Raw genomic sequence first — 19,328 nt, 5'->3', positions numbered from 1 at the left:
TATGCCAACTTGCTGCATCTCTAATCCTAGCTTTGACATTCTCATTCAGACTTCCCTTCTCCTCATCCACCCTTCCCAAATACTTGAAGCTGTTAACCTGTGTGACGATTGGGGAGAGATGGGCGAAGGCTGCCATCCTAGTCAAATAGAATTTGATACATAATTCTGTCAACTGTATAAATGAATGTAAAATACAGGCTTGTGTTTTTAAATGTAAGAAAACACTGTAAAATGTGAACTTCAAGATTTTTGCAACATTGCCATCTGCTGTAAGGAAAACCAAGCCAAGTATTTCAAATGTGTCTTTTTAAGTTGAAAAGATCTTATGAATCTCTTTAATGTTTTACAATTCGGCTCCAGTGCGGCTGGATGAAGGTTTCATGCCCATTGTTTTAAGGCTAAAGTTAATGAGCAGAATTTAGATGTGGAAGGTGCTTTATTGCTCTAGTTTCTGTTAGAATATACATGTGAAATGCCTTGTATTGTTGTAAGTTTCTGTGCAGGTGTTAAATTGCTAAATAATGCAGTTTGTTTGCCTGGGAAAACCCAAGTGATAAAAATGATGTAATTTGGGGAGGGACCCAGCAAACATGTTCGTTAGTAATGTTTAAATACTATTTCTCACAAGAGACTACAACCATTTTGATCTAGATATCCAGCTTATCAGCACTCTGCCTTATGCTCACATGTGAGTTTTAGCACTGTGATTTATTGTAGTAATAGTTAAAGCTAGTTAAGATTAATTAGGTATTTTTCTTTGAAATCAGACCTGTCCTAGTGTATTATTTTAAGTTTCTGTGTGATCGCTGAACTCTTAGGTATCTCTGTGGTGTAGTAGTTTTGTCTTGTGTTTTAATTATTTATTATTTAAATATTTTTTAAACCTTCTACCTGTGGCTGATTTGTGTAGAGATCAGCTCTAGAGTACATTGCATATTTATAAAGGTTATTGTAATAGGCCACTCTAAAGTAGGCCTTGCCTGTTAGTCATACTACCATTGAATATTAATATTGCACCGTAATAATTGGACACCCTTTTAAGGGCCTTTAAGTAGCTGATATTAACTGGGTGGTGGCAGTAATTACCACAGTATAGTCTGGGTAAAGGGGCACAGTTGGAGAATCTGTGTCAGCCTTTCCCAGGAGTGTCTGTGAAGTTGTATAAATACTTATCTCAAAGTGTGTGTTTGTTGTGTCAGCTACTTGGCAGGGGGCATGAAACACTGGTTGGACAGAGAGGGTACTGGAGGTTTTAGCTTGCCCAGTTAGGCTGAGACCTGGACCCTATAGCTGTGCCAGTGGGGAGTCTTGTTGGGGACCTGGCGAGCAAGGGAGCAACCAGCCCCAGACTGACTGTGATCTCTGTGTGCACTTAAGGGAAATTGTACTTTACTGTGTGTATTAGTTATCCTTTCCTTTTTTATGATACAACCTGCCTGGTGTTAGTGGTGAGGATTGAGGCTCCTTGATTGCTGGGCCAGGACATGGTCGTCACAACCTGTTCCACTGTTTCCTTTCTATCTCAGTTTTTAGCTTCTTCTGATTCCCCCCATTTTTGCCATGATCACTGTCTTTTCTTTATTCTGTTTCATCCCATGTGTCTTCAGATTTGCACTGCATTCCCTGTCATTTGCTGAACTTCTTGTTCAGTCTTCTTGTAGTGCCATGTCATGTACAGTGGAGCAGCTGTGTTGCTGTTTCCTTTCTGACCTTTTGACTTGTTTAATGACGTCCATCACCAGTTTGAACAGAAGTGAGCTCAGACCTGAACCCTGGTGCACACCCACAACCACTGGGAACCCCTCTGCAAATCCAAATGCTGTTTGTACTTGTCACTGGGTCCATATGTATAACCGGCACTAAATTTTACCATTGTTTCTGGAACTTTGAGCCATCATAAGACTAACAAAATCAGCTTTCTAGGAAGCTTTTCATACGTTTTCTCCAAGGATAGGAATGCCCAGTGTTACTCTTAACTCCAGTTTCTCCAAAATCTGCTTCACTGCAAGCACAAGTTCTGATGTACTGCATCCTGATCTGAATCCAGACTGCTAATCTCCTGTATTACTTTATACTCTTCTGTGTATTCATTTGTGTATCACCCTCTCCAGCACTTTCATGCAGTGTGACACGAGTTTGATATCTCTGTGCTGACCACAGTTGTGAATGCCTCCTTGTTTATTACACTAGCACTAGAATTCTGTAATTCTTTAGTCACATGGAAAATGCCTTTTTTTCCATACTGTGATGAGTACCCTCATGAGCCATTAATCCCCTAGCTCACTCAACATCTTCATTATATCTGGTGTATTGTTTATTTATTTATTTGACATTTGTTTACTGGGGTTGTCTGTCTGGGTCTACAGAATCCGCTTTCAGCAGAGGCCTGGGGAGAAAACTCCACATACAGAACAAGTACAGTATAATCCAAAAGTACAAATGATATTAGAAATACCATACAAAAATAAGTTGAAAGAAGCTATGTTACAGGATTACACATCTAGACAATTCTCTAGAGTTAAAACATAGATAGTAATAGTTACTTTCACAGACGTATCGTATGAGTAGATAGTGTCCAAAGGTAGTTTGTAGGTAGTGCACTGTATGACATTAACTGTTCTAGTACATGAAAAAATAGAATGTTGGTTTCAGTTAGGAAATAATAGCCAAAAAGTTAGTGATGCAGAAAGATAGTGAGAGAGTTGAGAATAAGCACATTATACCTGAGCAGTAACTTAAGTGTAAGGTATAGAATCTGAGATGCATTTAGGAGAGTTTTAGGCCCTTGCAAATGTGACAGAAGAGGAGGATGAGCCTAGTGTTGAAGAAGAGGAAAGAGCTAAGCATTAGGCAGGCTTTATGCAGGAGCAGAGCCATGTATTTTTGAGATTATTTTTTAAAGAGACTTTGAAATGGGTTAGAACAGGCATAGACCTGATAGCTAGAGGTAGTGAATTCCATAGTGTAGAGATAGAGTAAGAATTGTTATCAGAGTCTGCTGCTTTTCCTTAGTGATTTTCATACTACTTCTAGTGGTGAATTTTTCTTTTACTTTCATTGTAGGCTGTGCATGGGGTTGTACAACTTCTGTGAGGTTTTCTTCATTCAAAAGCTGCTTGAAGTGCTCTTCCTGCCTGCTTCTGATGTCCTCTGGACTGGTGAGCAGATTTTTACCATCCTGTATGAATGGTGTCTGAGAACTATTTTTCTTATCTTTGTCTTTATCCTTCATCCCGATAGAACTACTTTGTGCCATCTCGAGTGACTTCTGCAGAAGCTGGTAGAGTTTCTCTTTACACCTTGTTCTTTTCCACTGCAGCTGCTCACTTGGACTGTTAGCCAGCTAGTATTCTTTCTTGGACTTGTGTTGTTTCTGTATCCCACTTCTTCCTGCATTCCATTTCTTTTGTGAACTTCCTAGACCTCTGCATGCCACTACCTTGTGCACCTTATTTCCTTATCTGTTTTGCCCGCACATCTGTTCTACAGTGTTCACACATGCTATTTTGAGTCAGTGTCAATCTTTTCAGCAACACCTATTTTCTCCACTTCCTGAGGTGCTAGAGCCCTGAATATTTCCTTGAACTCGTGGGTTTTCATTCTATTCTATTTCCAGGTTTTCAGTCTAGTCTCTGATGACCTTATGGCCTTCTCGAGCCACTGCTTGCAATTGATTGTGGCCACCAATGGTTTACGCTGGGGCCAGCCATTTCACTGAAGGTGGCTTTGCAGTCTGTTTACCTCAATACTGTGTCCTTACTAGGAATAAAGCTTCCTGAGTTTCATACTAACCACTCTTACATTCGATCTTGTGACTATCTCTCTTGTTGAACCATGTATTGTCCACCTTTGTCATTTGCCAGACAAACTTCTAGACTTGTCCTCTTATTATTCACATCGCATATTAACTCAGGCAGTCCACATAGCCTGTTCTGTTTGTCTAGATATGAGCTTTCATGTCCCCCAGTAGCAACTCAGATTAATTTGTCCTGAATTTTCTAGTAGGTTCTGAAGCTGCTACCTGAACGCCCTGTTTTCCTTACCATCCAAGCTTTGCTGTGGAGCATAGGTCAAGATTATGATGACTACCCTATCTTTACAATGAAGTGTGATTGCCATGAATCTGCCAGTGATTCTGACACACTTATAACAGTTCTCATACCATTTCTAGACTATTCGCCCCCTGAGTGGTTGACTGAATCCCAAGTCAAACATCTTTATGAAGTGCCTTTTTGGTGGCCTAATGGTTAAGGTGTTTGCCTTACAAACACAAGGTACAGGGTTTGAATCTCACAGGGGATAACTGGCTAGGCTTAAAATGGCTCGCAAGGGCAGTTAGCCTAGTACTAACCTATGAACCTATAAGTGCCTTTTTACCTTGTCTCCTGGATGCAAAGGATATTCTGCTATCTCATTACAATCATGTCATCCACTTTCAAGCTACATCTTATTTGTGAACCTGTATTCACTTTCACAATCAGTTTATTTTGGGCATACTGACCAGTTTTGCTTCCAGTTTTCACTCAACTGAGCTGTCTCAGGTAATCCAGGCTGGGCAACAGGACGCAAGCCAGCTGGTATCTTATTGCCCAGGGCTGCTAGACTTTATGGTGGGCACACACTGGCCAGCGTGGGCACTTAGACAACTCTGACTGTTAATATGGGTACCTGGCATAGATTAGAGTGGACGTGGTTGTCAACCCACTTAGTATTTGGCACCCTTGTTCCTTTTTTGGCAATATTAATGGAAGTGACTAAATCATTTAGACCCAGCTTTTTAAACCACCAAGTGGCTAGCCCTGACTTCACTTACCCAGTGATGTGGGGAGGGTGATCTCCACCAGGGCTCTTGTTTCTAGCTTCAGCTGCCCAGACTTCAGATGTAACCTGCTCCAGAGACTGTGTGAAATGGTGGGTTTGACTGGGAAGGGTACCCCTGTCAGAGTAATGCATGTGCCCTAAGGTGAGCTATCTCCTGCTGAACAGAAAGGCAACAGGTCACTTGATCTTGATTTTCAGTATAAATATGGACTTTAAAGGCAGGGCCCCTGTAGCTTTGAGATTTAAGTAGTAAGTTCAGAAAAAGTTACTATCCTGATATCTGGCTTTTGGCTGCCAAGTGTTCATATTGATATCACCTTTTGATCCTGAAATGTCTGCTCCTTCCTATCATTGTGAATCAGAATTTTAAAAATGTTGGTTTGTTCATCCAGTAATAGGGAATGTTAGCCGGAGTTAGACAATCATGTGACAGGTTAGTTTTACCCTAGTGATGATGTATTGCTGCAGTAATACCACTCAGTACAAAAGAGACCCACAGGATGTTTGTGTTTCACTGTTACAGTAATAACAATATGGAATATTCTTGCTGTAGTTGCCCTTGGCTGGTCCAAATGCCAGAGATTTCACCCTCTCCTCCAGGGCTGGCAATTGTCCTGTGTTTGATGTTAGGATGCCTGGGTATAAGGGTCGTCAGCTGGCACCATGTTTTCATGTCTTTCTTGCTGCTAAGACCTGGAGCTCCACACACTGACAACAACGGAATTGACAACTTTACCTCAGATAAAAAAAATGCTCTTTTTATCTTGCTGTTCATTAAGTACAATGTTTCTTAAGGAAGAGCATCGAATACAATCCCAAAAACAAGGTCAACATCCACTGAAATGTTAAAAAAAAAATTACTGAAATAAAAACAAAATTGAAAAGTACTTTATTTTTACTGTTTCCATTTATACTTAATTTCCAAAATTCATACATAACTCATCTGTCCCTTTCAGAAAAACAAAATATGCAAAGTTATTTGTGGTCAATGTGAATAAACTGTGCACAATATTTAAGAACTTTATAAAGTCAAAACTTACAAGATATCCTTATCAGAAAATTAACCTTGATTGTATTTTTACTATATTATATAACAAAAAGCTGGTTTAAATGATTAAGAATGCTTGAATTTCCACTTCATACTGAATTCACATAGTTTTTTCTTATTGATATCTAACAGATGAGAAACATTGCAGTATTAAAATCTCAGGTGGTAGTTACAGCATCAACCATTCTGTAAGATGTACATGGAAATTTATTTACTAAGTTTTTTTTTACAGCTGGTGTAGAACAATTAAAATATTTTATAAAAAGATTTGTCAGAGGAATTTCAAAACAGATTTTAAAGCATGTTTTTGCTATCGAGTTTCTTAAAATATTGGAATAGGGTACAAGAAGTGATGCAATCTTTATTTGTTGATAATTGTATCGTGTTGTACTATCTAATATGTAATGTTGCTTTTTCCTTTACCTGCCAAAAAGTAATCAAAAGAAGGCATTATGGATGATACTGGCAGCAGAAAAATGTGATTGCAAAGTTGGAAGAAGACTACTTTTTCATCATTTATTGATTTTTATTAAACACTTTATTTGGTTGTGACAAAATTAATACTGTATCTGTGAGATGCATAATAGCAGTGATTAAACTAAAAGAGTGGTCCAAGTTAAGTTTATGACTAGTGAAATATGAGGATAATAATCTGAATAACATAGATGTTAGTAATTTGTAAATACCTTGTATTTAAATTTGAATTTCTAAAATGATTAAAAATATTTAGATTTTTCTTTCTTTTGTAATAATTTTTCTTTCTTTACTATTAGTTGAAATAATATACAAAGTTGTTTACTTACGATTTTAATCCATTATGACCAACATACCACAATATTGTATTAGTAGAATGTAACTATAAATTTGTTTAATAACCAAATCATTTTATGTATTAGTAACCCATTTCCTCATCCCATCATCATCTTTTGGCTGTTCCCATCAGGGGTCGCCACAGCGGGTCATCTGTTTCCATTTCTTCCTGTCCTCTGCATCATGCTCTTTCACACCAACTACCTGCATGTCCTCTCTCACCACATACATAAACCTTATCTTAGGCCTTCCTCTTTTCCTCTTACCCGGCAGCTCCATCCTTAGCATCCTTATCCCAATATACCCAGCATCCCTCCACAGCACATGTCCAAACCAACGCAATCTCGCCTCTCTTGCTTTGTCTCCAAATTGTCCAACCTGAGCTGAAACTCTAATATACTGATTCATAACCCTGTCCATCCTAGTCACACCCAGTGCAAATCTTAACATCTTTAACTCTGCCACATCCAGCTCTGACTCCTGCCTTTTCGTCAATGCCACCGTCTCCAACCCATATAACATAGCTGGTCTCACTACCCTCTTGTAGACCTTCCCTTTCACTCTTACTGGTACCCGTCTGTCACAAATCACTCCTGACACTCTTCTCCACCCATTCCACCCTGCCTGTACTCTGTTCTTCACCTCTCTTCCACACTCGCCATTACTCTGAACTGTTGATCTCAAGTACTTAAACTCATCCACCTTTACCAACTCTACTCCATGCATCCTCACCATTCCTCTACCCTCCCTCTCATTTACACACATATATTCTGTTTTAGCCCTGCTGACATTCATTCCTCTCCTCTCTAAAGCATATCTCCACTTCTACAGGGTCTCCTCAACCTGGTCCCTACTCTCACTACATATCACAATGTCATCTGCAAACGTCATAGTCCACGGGGCCTCCTGTCTGATCTCATCTGTCAACCTGTCCATCACCACTGCAAATAAGAAAGGGCTCAGAGCTGATCCTTGATGTAATCCCACCTCCACCTTAAACGTATCTGTCACTCCCACCGCAGTCCTCACCAATGTCAGACTCCCCTCGTACATATCCTGTACCACTCGTACGTACTTCTCTGCCACTCCCGACTTCCTCATACAATACCACAACTCCTCTCTAGGCACCCTGTCATATGCTTTCTCTAAGTCCACAAAGACACAGTGCAACTCCTTTTGACCTTCTCTGTATTTCTCCAACAACACTCTCAGAGCAAATATTGCATCTGTAGTGTTCTTTCATGGCATGAAACCATACTGCTGATCACTAATCATCACCTCCCTTCTTAACCTAGCTTCCACTACTCTTTCCCATAACTTCAAGCTGTGACTGATCAATTTTATCCCTCTGTAGTTTCTGCAGCTCTGCACATCACCCTTATTCTTAAAGATAGGTACCACAACACTTTTTCTCCACTCCTCAGGCATCCTCTGACTTTCCAAAATTTCATTAAACAGTCTGGTTAAAAATTCCACTGCCATTTCTCCTAAGCACCTCCATGGTTCCACTGGTATGTCATCTTGGCCCCAATAGCCTTTCCATTCTTCATCCTCTTCATAGCGGTCCTTACTACTTCCGTGCTAATCTGTTTCACTTCCTGATTCACTATCCCCACATCATCCAACCTTCTCTCTCTCTCATTCTCTTCATTCATCAGCCCTTCAAAGTACTCTTTCCATCTACTCAACACACTCTCCTCACTTGAGTACGTTTCCTCACTGTCCTTTATCACCCTTACCTGCTGCACATCTTTTCCAGCTCTGTCTAGCCAATCAGTACAGGTCCTTTTCTCCCTCTTTAGTGTCCAATCTCTCATACAACTCTCCATATGCCTTATCCTTAGCCTTCGCCACCTCTCTCTTCACCATGCACCTCATCTCCTTATACTCATGTCTACTTTCTTCATCTCTTTGACAATCCCACTTCTTCTTCGCCAGCCTCTTCCTCTGTATACTCTCCTGTACTTCCTCATTCCACCACCAGGTCTCCTTGTCCTCCTCCCTCTGTCCAGATGTCACACCAAGCACCATTCTAGCAGTCTTCTTTACTAGCTCTGCTGTAGTTACCCTCAACTTACGAAAAAACAAAAATAGCTTACCTAGTATTGTTTCTATGTTCCCTGAGAGAATACGTCCTGCTCTTCACCATTTTCATATCTGTGTCATAGAAAAACTGCTTCACTGTAAGGTAGTTTCTGAGGACACAGGATTATATAACCTCCTTGATTCTTACGGTATTTCTAGCAAAACACAACAAAGCTTCAGTGGTGTCTCAGAAACAGACGGTTCCAACACACACAGTCTTTGCAGCATTTCAGCCGCCTTCTGCCATGAATCAAGAAAGAGCTTTTTTGGTAGTTACAACAGATGAACCTCAATTTGTGTGTGTGTGTGGGGGGGGGGTTCAAGCTAGGCTTAGATCCCCAGGTGTTCACAACAGACTCCTCAGACACTGGTCATGGAGTAAGGGGTCTACCAATGAAGGGGGCCTGGAGGAAATGATGGAAGATGCTTTAGCATAAAGGAAATGACAGTAATACTAGGCATCATAACCTTCACACCCATTTTGAAACCAGGAGTCCTCAGTATCTTACAGGATTCATAGGAGTTTCAAGGTAATTTAGTCTGTCAAACATCAGAACCTTGCCAGTACCCACCCTCAGACTGTACCCCCTTTCTCAAGGAGGGCTAGGCTTGTTAGTTCATTGGAAGATTTGAGAGTATCATTCCAGTCATATTGGTTTCCTTTGATGGATGGTAATGTATTACACAACTTAATCAGCAGGGGCAGCTTATTCCAGAAAAGGGGAGCTACTGCACAATAAATTATTCTCCCTTATGTTCATCTGCTTTTGAAGATTTTAGTCCCTGGTTCTGCAGTTGCTAAGCTGTTAGACTTGCAGTGATAGAGGAGATCAAGGGCAAAAGGTCTCCCATCAAGGTTGGTAAGGCACAGATATTCCATCAAGAGTCTGTAAGATGCTCAGGAAAGGGATAAAGCTTCTAGCCTTTCTTGGTAACTCAGGGTATTTAAGACTGAAGTTATCTTAGTTGGGAAGATCTCAGGCTTCCCGTTTGATGTGTCAAGTGATAATTTCCCATAGAGGGCATTTTCCCCTATAATTGGTCTAATCAGCATTGAGTATAAGGGAACAGTGACATCTTTGGATCTGGATGGTAAGACCTTGGCTATTAGTTGTGCTGAGTGGAAGGATTTTCTCAGTAGTTGCCACATAATGATCAAAGGACAGAGAGAGTGAAGAGGAAACTGTCAACTCAAATAATGAAGTCCCTAATCACATTTTCATTCGGTAATGGAGTATTGTCTATACTACAATTTAAAGATAGGGACTGTTTGCAAATGAAGTGATATATACTTTTTTTGCATTTAATTTGAGTCTATTTTCATAACACCAGGTATTAACTAGTGTAAGTTCTTTCTAAAGGGTACAATCACAATAACCACTATTGCCTTTCATGTGGTCCTCAGTTCATACTTAATCTAAGCATTGCAACCTACAGACAATTGTCTTGAGTGATGACCGGATTGTTGCAGTTATCGTATGATTATTTCAGCCAACATACTTCTGAGGGCTAGCTGTCCATTGTTCTATATGCTATGTGAACCTTTCCAAGTGAAAAGGCTACTTCAACAGTGAACTGTATGAAAAATATTGTACATTTATCTTTCTGTGGATTGTTTAAACATGTTCACTGTTGCAGTAAAAGCTCCCTTCCTCTACCTCTTTTCATCCAGCCCTATGGGTAATTGGGGAATGAGGTAGTTATATGGCCACCCTTCATACATTCTTCGCTTACTACCACTACCTCGAGGCAGCCTCCCTCCTCCTGGGGACTTTGAACTTGGAGAGGCAGCATGGGGGGGCTGCTTGTTAGACTGCTGTAGAGGTTGGGGAGGGGGGTTGCAGCTATGTAGTTAGTACCTGGATCAGCTATAGGTTCCTGGAAGTAGCTGCCTGGGCATGAAAGAACTAAAGGTGGTGTGGTTGGATATCCCTCTATTACTACATATGTGCTGATATTAAGAATGAAGGGTGTCTGTCCAGCCCAGTGAAGGAACAGTGCAAAGCCTTACAAGTCAGGTGAGGCATCATGCCTTCTGTAGTAGAAGGCCCAGTTTGTAATGATTATGAGTATGTGTAAATATAGTAAGTTACTAATACAACTGTACTTTCCTGCTGAAGAAATGTATTGTTGCTCTGTTCTAAATTTAAGAGAATGTTTAGTTTTTGCCACCTTCATTGTAGCCTTTATTCTCTCCTAGAATCTTCCTCCGTGCAATAAATCAGTTTGCAGCTGTGTTAAATACACACTTCCTGGACCAAGCCAACTTTGAACTTCAGGTATGAATTATTAGTCTGAAAAATTGTTATAAACAAATAGCTATGTCCTGGTCATCTTTTTGACATTTGTGTCAATGACAACTGCTCCCCATGTGTTTACTGAAGTTTGCTTCTGATGATTCCCCACCACCACCACAGACACATAGCAGGCCTTTCAGTTCTGGGATTTCAAAGTGTACTAGTCAAAACAGGCAATGAAAGAATCAACTGTTTCATGCAAAACGGCTTTCCACTGGAACATCTTTGGCTGTTACTTCCTCACTGAATTCCTTTACTATGAGCGCAGTCACCCGTGGGAAGGGCACTGAGTCTTACACTAACAAGCTTGGCTGTGGGGTTATTATTTTTGTATTTATTTATTTTTAGTGTAATGCATTTAATACATTATTTATTTAGATGGAAGTTTTTTAGCCTGAGTCCTCGTTGTCTTAGTGTTTGAGATTTGATGCATTAGAGCCCCCCCACCCCCCACCCACAGACATGCACACACAACACCACAGTGTCCACTGAAAGTTCCTTATAATATTTAAAGAACATTGCAGTGCATCAGTTCTGTACTGTCACTGAACAAGCACCTTCCATACAAATTTTAGGCTGTATTTCATTTAGTCATTCCCTTATCCATGCCAAGTCAGAATGCTTTCTGCACCTCAAAGATGCAGTAGAATCCGGTGCCTGTAGACTAAATGATGAATAGATAGCTTGCATTTTTGGATATTTTTTTGGCGCAGATCCTCAGAATATCAAACCTATCCAGCCATCAGTGACCCCCCCACCATCTTCCACTTTGTGTGGTTTATCAACACCAACCCAGCATCACCCTAGTATAGGGTCATCCCATTCCTGTGTAGATAATCATTATCTATAAGAATACCTTTATGAAGGATGATTGTCTCTGGGTACGAAGCACACCACATGTGAGGACCAACTCTGCCATCAAACAGTGTACTTGATTGTTGTTAACATAAAGAGAAGGGAGCATCATTGAATGCATTTCTGTGTGTGTTTGGTGGGGGAGCTGTGCCCCTTGCACTCCCCATGGGGGGACTTCACCCTATAATTTCACTTTCTAATACTATCACTTCATTCTGAATGAAAAGTTCTCTCTTGTCCATAATGCCTGTTGAGAGTTTTGACATACTGAACTTCATCATGTTTTTAAACTTAATTATATTTCATGCTTTTCTGATACTCCTAATATAAATAAAATTATATCTAGGGTATAAACACATCTGACAGTTCCCTGCTCAGTCAGCAGGATATGTGAACCTCAAGACATCATGTTCTAGTGACATTTACAATAAATATGGAAATGGAAAATTGCATTCAGAGTATTTGTGGCAGATGTATGAGAACTATTACTTTACATCTGACTGATATGTCTTATGAACTGAACATTTTTCACATAGCCAAGTTTGCTTTCATAGAGACACCCATACTATTTCAAGTATTAGACATATGACAAAAATCTGAAGAGTACATTTCTTTCTTCTGATAATAAATTCATTAAGATTGATCCAAATTTCTTTCTTCTGATAACAGCAAATTTATTAAGATTGATCCAGTTTAATTCTGTCCATTTTTACTAGTAGAATTTGCCTCATAAAACTGTTGTAAACAATTTAAATCAGAGTATGTTTCACATACAGAATTTTCTAGACATTCTTTAAAGGATCTTTTATGTACTGAATGACCTCTACTGATCTCACCTATGCACTACTTGGCTTTTGGGGTGGGGGATGATGGCAGTAAAGCCGTTTAATATAAAAAAGGGGGAGGGGTGCCTCAGCAGCATTGCTGGAACTTAGAATGATAGAAGGTCATAGATAAACTGCAACAGTGTGAAGTGACTATGCTTAGGATCAGATAACAGTTAGTAGACAGAGTTGCTGTCTGGAAAGTCAGTGCTGGAAGTTCTAGACGTGACCTAGGAAAGGGCATGTTTTTTTGTGCTAAAGATAACATTTATGTGAGAACTGGATTAAGTAAAATTAAGAATATTGCACAAAATCTTCACCCTTGAAAATGTACATCAGTACCTAGTAGCCTTACCTGATTGTCAAATGAGGTAGAACAGCGTACATTCGGCTTAACCCACAAATGACTCTGAGTAGCACCTAATCTAACAATTTATAAAAGTGCCACTCAGAGGATTGATACCTTCAGCAAAAATCTGGAGAGATTAAATGTGTTATTTTTGCAGTCACCGTACACAAGCATATAAACCTTAATACTCTACCCATAAAAATCCTGTTGTACAAGAGCTTTTACTGTCCTGGTAGGTGATAAATGGGATATCTGAAGTCATATGATTACCAGTTTCCCCTCTCTCATTTAGATATGATGAATCCTATACCCAGTAATTACAATTCTTACTTCCTTTTTGTGTCCATGTCTTGTTTTTGCAACAGTTGGGGCACATTTTATAGCATTAGAAATGTAGGTAGTTGCTGACCTCAGTAGCATAAACGTTTTGAAATTGTGTACTACTGGCAGTGAACATTCACAAAGCAAAACAGGTCTTATTTGTTTGCATTTTACTGACCCAGTAACCCAAGGTGAGCATAACCCATTTTTATAGGAGGCCTGACGGTCTAAGTAGTTAATCACATATACATAGTTACCAGTTTACAAGAGTAGAATAAATAAAACAACGTTATGTACATCTGCATAGTTTTACAAGTAGAAAAGATAATGTCTCATTATCAATATGTAAATTACATGTTTCTACTTGTGATTGCAGTTTGCCCACAGTTACTCAGAAAATATTAATTGTTTGTATGAATGAAATAGTTGGAGTCAGTTTGACAGCTCTGAATTGTCAGTGTATATTTAAGCTGTTCATAGAGTACAGATATTTATTGAATGTTAAGGATCTTTGTTATTTAATACAAATGGATATAATTGAGGAGTTCAAGAATGAGGGGAAGGACATCACTACAAGTAAAGCTACAATTAAAAATATGATAGGAAAGTAATAACTTGGTAAAATATTTATTTAAATGTGCTAACCATGGTAGGGCAGTGAGCACACTAGATCATTTTCAGAACCAACCTGAGAGTGTATACTCACAAGTAAAACAATAGCATTTAAAAATTTACATAGGTAGAGTTGGGCAGTGTATGTACATTTTTATAGTGAGGCAGTTACATAAATCATAGATACATTTATCTACACTTTAGAGTTTAAGAAATGAAAAACAAGAATACTTTGTTAAACTATTTATAGTGATGAGTGAAATACATGTACACTTGTGTATACATATACACACACACACACACACACACACACACATACAAATATATATATACATATATATATATATATATATGTATATATATATATATATATATATATATATATATACACACACACACACACACACACACACACACACACACACACGCGCACATTTATTTGTCAACATTGAACTGATTGATGCCAGGATTTTTGAAAATCAACACATTACAAAAACAACAAAATTGAGGGGGAAGATCACAAAAGGAAACCGTTTTCTTTTGCTGTATGATCAACAACACCTCAACCACACATTTCAGACATAATTTAGGGTTAGAGGCAGGGGCATAGGGTGAGTGTTAACAGTCATTAGTAAAGTGGTGCAGTGGGGCTTCACACCCCTGCACCATTTTACTAATACCTGCTATAACCCTAACTCTTTCAGTAACAACCAGTGACACTTCAACTAATGAAGGCTGTTTGGGGACACACACACACTACACTAAATCTTTCACCTTGCTCAGCCTTTATTCTAAACCTAACCAACCTACACGCGCAGAAGCACACCCTCCCTCTAATGCTGAAACTTTCAGAATATCTAAAAGTTTGTGCATTATTTTCCCAAACCCACACTTAGACAAGCATTCAATGTTTTCTTCATCTGAAATCTTAATAGTTTGATAAATAGAGCACTTAAGTCCATTGACCAACAGTCAACTCAATGGAGTGCATTGCCCCTGTGTATATAAATATAGGGTCTATGTTAGATCAGCAAACGCTTAAAAAAGCGAATGCTGATTCATTAAACTTAGGTAAGCGAAAGTGGAAAATATCGAAGCAGCAGAAACTCAAATTTTTTCCTAGGGAAAGAATTTGGTTGTCCATTTCTGTTGCTTCGGTATTTTCAGTGTTGTGGTGGAAAGTTACGGATCGGGTTCAGGTAAGTGTGCGATTGTGTGGATGTTATTGTTAGGGCGGGTTAGGTGAGTTAGGGTTAGGGCACGGGTTTGGTATGTGCGATTGTGTGGACGTGAGGGTTAGGGCGAGTTAGGTGAGTTAGGGTTAGTGAGCGGGTGAAGTGAGTGTGCGATACTGACAGACTTTAGGGTTTGAGTTAAGGTAAGTGGATAGTTAGTGGTGTGTGTATAGTTTAGTGTAGAGTTAGGTGTGAGATTTTAGGTGTATGTGTGTGGATTGCTGTTTGTTTGGTGTGCATGTGTTGTGTGTATGTGATTTGGAACAGTGAGTTTTTTTCCCTAGGAAAAAAATTGCTGTTCTGACAGTTCGAGATTGTAAGCTTTCGCTTACCTAAGTTTGATGGATCAGCGTTTGCTGATCTAATATAGACCCTAAATATATTGCATATATGTATGTGATATGGATAGATTCTCTCTACTTGGTTAAACTCCACCTTGCTCAAATGCATGGCATTCATATTAAAGAAATTGAATGTCATGAGTGTCAAAGGAATACAGAGGAGCTCCACTTTTTTGTCCAAGATTACTTAATATTGGAAAAAGTAGTTATTTATTTACTGACATTTGTTGATCGGGAAAATTCACTGGGCTTGAGACCCATTTTCAGAGGAGGCCTGGGGAGAAAAGCTCCAAGTTACATGAAAATCATTACATGAATTTATAAGGAAACAAATTATAATTATAAAGCAAGTGAAATAATACAGAAAACTAAACAGCAAATTTGTTGTAAAAAGGCACAATACAGTAACAGTAATGTAGGAAAATTATACAGTTAGAAATATTTTAACAATACATCTCTTTTTGGGGGGGGTAGGAAAAGGGAAATATAGAATTAGAGAGTTAAACTTAAAGGTAAGACAGAAATAGTTAGAATCTTATAGCTAGGTAGTGGAAATAAGTAGATTATAGGTGGCATATATTTAATGGTAGTATTAAGTAGAAAGTGACAGAAGAGAAAATGTGTTAAGGTAGTTGTATAGATGTGTGGAGTATGATACTAAAGGTTAGGGATAACTCGTGTGGTGTAACAGCATAACATATACATACGTATATTTGCTATGTGAAACAGTTTTGCTAGATTAAGGAGGCTGTGGATATGTGTTGCATGTGCAGCTGCAGTTACTGTGGATATGTGTTGTATGTGCAGCTGGGGTTATCAGTGAGATGTTGCTTTAGTTTTCTTTTAAAGGAGATTATGTTCTGTTATTTTTCCAATATTGTGCAGTCTTGGAGTTGGTATATTTGAGTTATATTTCTATTGAATTTTATATAAGCAAGGAAGAAAAAATACCACCTAGTGCTGACATGGGCTGTATCTTTTATTTGTCAAAGAAACATAAATTAAACAGCATGTACTGACAGAAAAAGTTTTATCTTACAGCACAGGGGCAAGGAATCACAGGAGATTACTAGGCTGTCAACTAGGAGGTCATTTTAAGCCTAGCCATTTCAATCCAATGTAATACCGTAGAAGTGCTAGTCAATACCCAGGATTACATTTAGTTATGACTGCCATGTCCAGGAGGGTTGTGGGTGCTATCCCCGGTAAGAATTTACTATGTCCCATCCACTGCTCCAGGTTCCTCTTGAACAGTGCCCTAGAGGTGCTCTGTTTCACATGAATTGGTAGCTTGTTCCAAAGATGTGGCAGTCAGTGGGAGATAAATCTGTCCCTCCAGCATGTCCTATTTAAGTCGCAGGCTGCATTTATGTCCCTGGAATGGATAGCCGTAGACCTATTTGATTTCCGGATATGCAATAAGTTCATTAGGTTTGGGTCTTGGGTTGTTCTTTAGGCCAGCCAGAAATCCCACTAAGAAGTCTATATGATATGGAGTATAGTGGCAGGGATTTTAGTCAGTCCATGTAAGACACATACTGGAGGCCCTTGATTTTCTTTGTTAAAAACCTTTGAGGTCTCCCTAATTGCTGTAGGTGCTTATTACGGTACATACTGAATGAGGCATTATACTCAGTTATGGGCTGGGTAAGTGCCGAGTATAGGGGGGGTTATAACTTCGTTTGCTCTTGAGGCAATGCCTTTACCAATCAAGTGAGCTATGTGGAAAGCTTTCCTTACAACGGTAAACATGTGGTGGTCGAAGTTACGGTCGCGGTCAACCTGTGATCCCAGGTCCCTTAACACTTCATGGGTACTTAGGGTATTGTTGTTGATTTGATAGTCTGAAGGGACATTGTTTGGGCCAAAGGGAGTGATAACACATTTCTTTGCATTCATTTTGAGACCATGACTAATCCAGCAGTCGCTGGTCTGTATGAGACCCTCTTGGAGTATACTGACATCATTTGGGAATTCAGTGATTTCTCCTAGTTTCCAGTTGTCTGCAAACTTGGTCAGCCACAACCCTTTAGTTTTGACCTGAACTTCTGAGAAGTATATACCAAACAGTAGGGGGCCCAGCACTGACCCCTTTGGCGCCCCACTGGTAACAGGTCTGCTGGTTGATGTGGAGTTGCCCACTTTTGATAGTGTGTGTCTGGTTTGTGAGGCAGTTGGCAACCCATCTTACAACAAAGGGGTTTACATTCAGTTTGCTAAGTTTATCAGTAATGCCTGAATGTGGAATTATGTCAAAAGCCTTTGCCAAGTCAAGGTATGCTGTGTGCACAGATTTGTCCTCATCAGTGGCATTGGTCACACTTTCAAAGAAATCCACCAGATTTAACAGGCAGGATCTGCCCTTCACGAAACCAAATTGGGTAGGATCCAGGGTTTGGAGGTTACCTATGTCTTTATTTATGACGTCCATAATAAGTTCCATGGCCTTACAGATGAGGCCGGTCAGGCTTATGGGTCTGTAATTCCCTGGGTCTGTTGCTAGGCCACCTTTGTGGAGGGGATAACTGTAGCTGTTCTCCATTCCACAGTTACAAAGCCTGTGGGTTAGGTTATGATTGAAAAGGTACTTAGTGGTGATGCTAATTCATGTTTTAGCCTGTTTAGAAGACCGTGTAGGATGTCAACTGGTCCCATAGAGGCCATGTTCTTTGCCTTCGACTAGGCTTTGAGGACCTGCGGTTCAGATATGTAAGGTGGGGGAAAATGTGGGCGGGGGGGTTTTGTAAGTTAGGAGGGGATAAGGGAAGTGAAATTTTGACAAAGCCTGTCCACTAGCAGGTGTGCTCTCTCTGTGGGGTCACTGTGTTTGGTACAATTAGTCACCAGTTCTGCACATGCTTGGGTCCTACTCTTTAGGTTACGTACATAACTATAAAAGGCCTTATGGTTATCCTTGGCAGTACTTGATAGGTTTCTCTCAAAGGAGCTCTTGGAGGATTTGACAAGTTGTCTTATTTGCCTGTTAAGACTGAGGAGGGTGCTTTTCCAGTGTTGGATCCTTGTCTTTCTTTTCTTGACAGCAACTTTTTGTGTTTATTGTAGAGTGTGTTGATGCTGGAAGTCCACCATGGCAGCTTGATTTTACTTGGGGCTCTGGCTTTGATTCTGTGTGGTATAGCAGTGTTTATACACATTTATACAAGTGATTATACAGGGCTTTAGTGTAAGCTTTGGCATAGTTACCACTTTCAGCTTGGGATGGGGCTTGGAATGCATTTATACCTTCACCTATGAGGGTATAGTTTGCCTTGGTGAAGTTATTACTCTGATTTCATCCTTTGTGAGTTTTGGTATTGGTATCAGTTCAAGGGAGACTGATTTGTGGTCAGTTTTAAGTAATGAGGGTCCAACATTTGCAGCAGTGCACCTGTTTGACATGTTGGTGAGGACCAGATCTAAAATGCTGGTTTCTCTTGTTGGGGTATGGACAGTTTGCTCCAGGACATTTGAATTCACAAAGTAAGGAACTTTTGTGCTAGCGAGTTTGGGCTAGAGTAGGTTTTTCACTTGATGGTGGGATAATTTAAATCTCCCGTAACCATTGTGTTTTGTAAAATTTGGATAGTCTTCAGTTTGGTTAAGTAGGCTTCATGGCTTTCGTGACCTATAGAGGGGGATCTATAACTGGCTAGAACTTGAATGGGGTCTTACCCACCGTAACCTGAACCTGGAGTAACTCCATGGAGTTGTCCAGTCTAACTACGGGGGG

At 39.7% G+C, this 19,328-nt stretch overlaps 1 protein-coding gene across 1 annotated transcript in view; it reads left to right on the top strand.

Annotated features, from left to right (window-relative positions):
• The window catches only part of DOCK5 (dedicator of cytokinesis 5), a gene marked incomplete in the record, with an annotated part of 3,482,443 nt that overhangs the window by 2,424,729 nt on the left and 1,038,386 nt on the right, over positions 1-19,328 (top strand). The window contains 1 exon segment of the mRNA XM_044083155.1: positions 10,965-11,043. Within this exon segment, the coding sequence (XP_043939090.1) occupies positions 10,965-11,043 (79 nt within the window).

This window comes from Protopterus annectens, chromosome 9.part0 (genome assembly GCF_019279795.1).
Source record: "Protopterus annectens isolate FY-2018-M chromosome 9.part0, PAN1.0, whole genome shotgun sequence".
Classification (NCBI taxonomy): domain Eukaryota; kingdom Metazoa; phylum Chordata; order Ceratodontiformes; family Protopteridae; genus Protopterus; species Protopterus annectens.
This window is presented reverse-complemented; position numbering and strand designations above follow the sequence as displayed.